Source organism: Triticum urartu, chromosome 3A, assembly GCF_056163025.1.
Source record: "Triticum urartu cultivar PI428250 chromosome 3A, HENAU_Tu73, whole genome shotgun sequence".
Classification (NCBI taxonomy): Eukaryota; Viridiplantae; Streptophyta; class Magnoliopsida; order Poales; family Poaceae; genus Triticum; species Triticum urartu.
Window position 1 is genome coordinate 395,448,143 of NC_141875.1, and position 6,000 is coordinate 395,454,142.

The 6,000-nt window shown below is 58.5% G+C and overlaps 2 protein-coding genes across 2 annotated transcripts; both read right to left on the reverse strand.

The window, feature by feature from the left end:
* Positions 1-2,960: 2,960 nt before the first annotated feature.
* LOC125544109 (NHL domain-containing protein) lies at positions 2,961-4,358 on the reverse strand. The gene has a single exon (XM_048707675.2). It carries the CDS (start codon positions 4,195-4,197, stop codon positions 3,223-3,225), a length of 975 nt encoding a protein of 324 aa, XP_048563632.1. The 5' UTR covers positions 4,198-4,358; the 3' UTR covers positions 2,961-3,222.
* A 348-nt stretch (positions 4,359-4,706) lies between these two features.
* LOC147979824 (uncharacterized) lies at positions 4,707-5,357 on the reverse strand. Its single transcript, XM_087516787.1, has one exon. The coding sequence runs from the start codon at positions 5,280-5,282 to the stop codon at positions 4,707-4,709; it is 576 nt and encodes a 191-aa protein (XP_087372913.1). The 5' UTR covers positions 5,283-5,357.
* Positions 5,358-6,000: the final 643 nt, after the last annotated feature.

The following is a 6,000-nucleotide window of genomic DNA, read 5'->3' on the forward strand; positions in this document are numbered from 1 at the left end:
AAAATAAAACTCCAGTCGGTGGGTAGGCGATGGGTAGCACGCGCGATAGCGATCGGGCGCGGCAGATGCGATGCGCCGGTGATCGGGTGCTGCGTGCGGACGAGTGGGATCGGGCGAGGCGAGCAGCTGGAGTAGCACGCACGCAGCAGGGAGGAGCGGCCGCCGGCGCGGGAGATGCGCAGACGGCGGTGGCTAGGCGGCGGCAGCGACGGCGGCGGCGCGGAGGAGTCGCGCGGCGGCGGCGGCGGAAGACTAGTAGGAAGAAAACCTAAAAACTGATACCATGTATGATTGCACGATGTATTGCTCTTCGTGCATAGGCACGTATATATGATGTACAAAGGTGGGCCACGGATCTCAACTATACAAGAAACTAGGAGGCGGGCCTAATACACAATATGCACATAACACATATACTCAACACTGTGACCTACCTCATTTCAACAAATTCTCATTTTGAGAACTGCTATGTTTACTATGATACTGTTGAGCAGTAAACCCCTTTCGCCCAAAACTTTTGAGCTGCGACATAGCTTATTTCTACAAAGTCTAATTATGAGAACTACTCTGTTTACTAGTATACTATTGAGAAATTGGTTTACCCAGTACTTCACCAAGGTATTCCCCATCCTCGCAGAAAAGGTGCTACCTTTTCGTGTTCGAAACCATGACTCACTTTTTTATTGGTACTTCCAAGTAGTATATTTCATCTGGTTCCCGAGCGTTTCAAATTTATTTGGATTGTCTTGACAGTTTTTCTACTCGTGCTTCCGAGCCCTAGTTACTCTTTCACTAATGGTTAGATTTTGGATTCTCTCTCTATATTATCTACCATACCACTTGTGGTTGCATCTCTCTGAGTACCATCAAGCCATTTCACTCATGACTCATTACGCCCCTTGCAACTTTGCAAGCCACTCACAACTCCATTTCATTCCACTCCACTTAAATCCACCCGCTTACTACATAGAGAAAAAGAGATCCAAGGCAAGAAGAACAAGAAATAAGTGTTCGATGATTCTCTGTTCACTAGTGGATTCTTAGATAACCAAAAACTCTCCTTTCTTGAATACCTATATCTTAAATTATTCTCTTTCACTACAATCCCCGGCCACCATGTCGTAGCCCCGCCACACCACCGCACGCCGGTGTGCCTCCATACCTTTCCCCAAAGCATGGCGCCCTCGCCGAGAATCCGCATCCCGCGCCATGACTCGCCAGGAGAGGAGAAAAGAAGGTGCCACAGCTGATGCCTCCTGGAGGAAGCGAGAGGTGGAGGAGCAGAGGGAAGGGAGTTAGAGTATCTACAGTTGGGCGCCCCAAACCCGTTTCAAACGCCCGGGCAGACGACCTGATCATTGACCTGTCGCAAAAAGGTGACCCAGACAGGCTCCTAAAGCGGGCCTCAAATGCATGGGCTGACCGGCACCCCTCATATCCATCCCAAATCTGGGGCGGATATGGGGCGCCCGGACGCATCCGCCATGTCAGACTGACGATTGGTTCTACACGAAATCGCCGAGAAACCCAAGAGTCCAATGGGTGTCTCCTCCGTTGCCACTCCGGCGGGGCGCGTAGTGCCCTAGTCCGTCTATTTAAGTTGTCTGCCGGCACTGAAACCCTACCCATCCACATTTCCCCCTTCCTTCTGACGCCGCCACCACTTTCTGCTCGTCGTCCGCCACTTTTCGCTCGCCGTCCACCACTTTCCGCTAGTAGCCATGTTCCCACGACGCCAGACAACGTTTCTAACGCCGGAGCGCCGGTTGCAGCTCCTTGAGCATGTCCTGGCAAGGCGCGAAGTCCGGATCGCCGCGGGGCTACCTCCGGATGTAGTAGATCAGAAAGAGGAGGAGCACGAGGACGGAGAGGAGGAGGAGGAGGAGGACATGGGGACGCTGGGCGCGGATCTGTAGGCGGAGCAACAAACAATCCTTTATTCCTTCCGGTCGGAATCAGCGGCGGAGGCGGAGCACGCCGCGGACATCGACAAAATGCTCGCGTTTATGGATGAGGAGAAGAAGCTGAAGCCCTCCTATGCGCCCATCTACCTGGCGCCTGGCACGCACGTCATGGACATCTTCGAAGACGAAGCTTACATTGGTCTAGCATGACGTACGTACTACGTAGGAAATCTTTTGCATTGTTTGTATGAATCTAGGGGATGAAATATGAGATACTCGGATGCATATCTTTAAATATGAGGCATGACCTATCAGTGTCCGCAGACGCATCCGAACGTTTGAGGGATCGGATTTGCTGCCCGCGGCCGTAGATGCTCTTGGAGGTTGTGGTGCCTGGGATTTGCCCGAGATGTTGTGGAAAAGGCACCGACGAAAGGAGTGTTTTTTTTTTCACTCGGACCTCACGTTTCAACTGCTCGCCCGACGACCACCCGCCCCACCTTGTCCCCGACCTCAATCCATGTGACGCCGCATCTCTTGAGCCGGCACGCTCGCCTCGCAGCCATGACCCCCCGCCATGAGGACCTCGGACAGCAGCCATGGATCGGCGTGTGACGCGACTCCATGGATGACAACAGATGCCGTCCCAGGCAAACGCGCGCGAGCTGGGTGGCAGCCGCCCCATCCCAGCGTCCACGGCATGTGTGCGTGCAGGAACATGCCCCGGTATCCTTGGCGTCTGTGCGTGCAGTGCGGGGACACGGCGGGGCTCCGAGCTCTCGCGGCGCCACGACCTCGACCGTGACGAGCCGTGTGTGCGTGCGCGTTGGCTCCCGACTCCGCCCGCTGCTCGCTCATGCGCGCTGTATACTTGTGCGTGCGTGCTATCTGCTGGTGTGCGCGTGGTGTGTGCCTGTGCGCTGGTCCTCTGGCGTGTGTGTGCTCTGATTGTGCCACCGTGCCGGACGGCGCACACAACGATAAATTGAAGAAGCCAATCTCCACTGTGAGGAAGGACGGCACATAGTAGAATGTCTAAAGAGATGCAATCAACCATGGCTCCGCAACTCCATCATCCACTATTTTTACTAGTATCAGTTATGCCCAGTTCCATTACATCGTGATTCTGAGAAAGGAAAAGAATCTATTACATCGTGGATGTGCCAAGCAAAACAACTGCGCAAGCAAAGATCAAGGGATTCACAGTTAATGAAAAATAATTATAACATGTCTAATACACAAGAATACCTGCGTCAACTAAATGCAGAAGGAAATAAAAAAATAAAGCTGGGGATGGCCGCCAGGCACTGTGATCCTTCTATCTGATCTTCTTGTTCATGTTGCCGGCGAGCTGCCGCATCTGGAACCTCCAGAACATGAAGATGGCGAGGGCGGCGCCGACCAAGATTAACAGCGCCACCATCTCCCCCTCCCCCTCCTTTTTCCACTCCACCTCCTCGATCCGCCATTCCCTCTTCCCCTCCACCTCCGCCTCCACCAGCGCGTACACCCGCTTCCGCTCCCTTACCGCCACCGCCACCGCCGCGACGGCGCCGTCCGGTTCCCCCACGTCATGCTCCGCGCAAGACACCCACCCGTCGTTGCTCCCGACCAGGCGCAGTGTCGCGGCCCCGCCCACCGCCACCGTCCCATCGCTCCGCACCGCGACGGCGACCGGCGTGGGGGGCGTAAAGGGCCCTGAAACGTCTCTTGCGGATCCGTCCTCCATGTCGACGCGGAGGAGGTGGCCGGTGCTGGGACGGCCGACGAGGAGGAACCCCCGGCTCACGTGTGCGGCGAGGGAGGAAAGGGGCTCCGAGCCATAGACGGGCGAAGCAGGGAGCGCGGCGAGGTCGCCGTCAGTGGAAAGGCTGTAGATTTGGGCGCCCAAGGTGAGGAAGGCGACGCCAGATTGTGGGTCCACGGCGACGCCGCCGGGCGCGGCGGGGTCGGGGAGCGTGGTGGAGAAGAGGAGGCGATGGGGCCGAGGGGTGCGGAGGTCGAAAGCGGAGACGGAACCGGCGGACGCTACTATGAGGCGACGGCGGCGGTCGTCAACGGCGACTGCGGAGGCACCGGGGGACGCGATCAATTCGGTCACGCCGGCGTCGGATACGGAAAGGACGGCGTCGCCTCCGCCGGCGACGACGAAGTGCTGAGCGGTGGGGTCCCAGGCCAGGGAGGAGGGGGAGACGCCGCGACTAGGGATGAAGGAGACGACGTGCCGCGCGGAGGAGGGGCGTGGGGCAACTGCGGCGAGGATGAGCAAGAGTGCTATGTAGGAGGCGGCCATGTTGGAAGGGTTGGGTTGTGGGTAGATTCAATCGGAAGAAGACGATCTGAGCCCGTCTTTGACTAGTTATGGCTTCGAGGATCAAAACGAACAGCTAGAGCACGCGTGATAACAAAAATTCCCGGCCCTAGCCGGCTCGCTAGCCACTTGATCGATCCATCATGTGCGCTTGCCATTTGTAAGAGCATCTCCAACAGCCGCTGAACACGCCTCGCGCAAAAAACAGTTTTGTCACGCGTCCATTGCCTGATTTGGCGCGGCGCGCAGCGCTGACTCCAGCAGCCGCGCTAAGATACAGCGCGCAAAAAATGCAGCACGCGCGCTCATTTTTACAACATTTTCGGAAGCATAGATAAATATTAAGATAATAAAAAATGATAAATTGCATAGATAAAAAACGATACAAAGGTATTTTACATCGGTGCAACTAGATAGATAGTTCGAAAGCATAGATAGATAGAACTACGGTGCAACTAGATAGAAACTACTACGGCATACATAGATAGAAACTACTCCGAGTCGCTACCATCATCACCATCCTCGTTGGTGTTGTCCGAGGTATCGAGCCATATGTCGTCCCAACGTTTATCGTCTGACGTGAAGATCGACCTCCCACCTGCTTCAACGATATCGCACTGCGCATTCGCCAATGCCTTCCGCCGACGCCGGTCCGCCCGCTCCGCGCGACGCCTTGCCGTCCTCTCCGCCCAGTAGGCACGCTCGTCGGCGACGTCCTCCGGGTGGCGACGGCGCCACTCCGCCATGGCTCGCTCGTCCTCCTCGGCGATGAGGAGGCGGCGGCAGCGCCGAGCGTGGTCGGCACGGTCCATGTCAGTGATGAGACGCGGCAGAGGGGCGACGCGCTGCGCCTGCTCGCGCGTGAAGACGTCCCGGAAGTTCATCTGCGACCTGGGCCTATCCAAGCGCCACGCCGCCGCGTCGTACGTGCGGGCCGCCTCGTACGCGCTCCGGAACGACCTGAGGCCGAGCCGGACGTCGCCGGACCGGATCTCGGCGGAGTACCAGCCGTTGGGGCGCTCGCGGACGCCGCGGTAGCCCGAAGAACCCCGGCGGCGCGGCGGCATGGTGGCGCCATGGTGACGCGGAAAGCGGCGAAGCGGCGAGGTGGCAAAGCGGCGAGGTTGCGAGGGAAGGGCGCGTGGCTGTGTCTGTGCGCGTGGCGAGCGCGGCATTTTATAGGCGCGCGCGAAGCGGCGCGCCAAATCTACCGCGCCGCGTGCCGCTTTCTCCCGCACGCGCGCAAGCGCTTCCCGCGCACGGTAAGTTCCCGCCACCGCTGGAGCGCGCGGAACCAGCCGACGCGCGCTAAAACCAATTTTTACCGCGCGGGCGCGCCTTTTGCCGCGCCTGTTGGAGATGTTCTAATAACGAGAAGATTTGATCTCATCACCACGTCGCGGACGCAAGATCACAAGAGATGAAGAGTGGAAAAGGTCCAAAACTTTCCTACTCACTCCCTAGCGCTCCCGCCGCCGCCCCTTCCCCCACCCCCGCCGCCGGCCACTCCGGCCGCGGCGTCCACCTCTCCCTCCCTCCCCCCCGCTGACCACTTCGGTCGCGGCGGCCACCTCCTCCGACGATGGCGGACAGCCGCGATGGCGGACAGCCCCTCCAGCCCGCCCTCGGTCTCTTCGGCGTTTCCTCGGCCGCAGCCGGTGGTCTCCGGTCTGGGCCTTTCGGGGTCCCCTGGATCCAGTCGCGCCGCGTCCTCCGGCGAGGCGAGCCAGCAGGTGGCTGGCCCATCGGAGGCTCCGGTGGATGGGTTCCGCCGCCCCAGGCCCA

Bases quoted from the DNA above. Each gene is read 5' to 3' on its own strand.
- LOC125544109 (XM_048707675.2), bottom strand. From the start codon at position 4,197: ATGGCCGCCTCCTACATAGCACTCTTGCTCATCCTCGCCGCAGTTGCC.
- LOC147979824 (XM_087516787.1), bottom strand. From the start codon at position 5,282: ATGCCGCCGCGCCGCCGGGGTTCTTCGGGCTACCGCGGCGTCCGCGAG.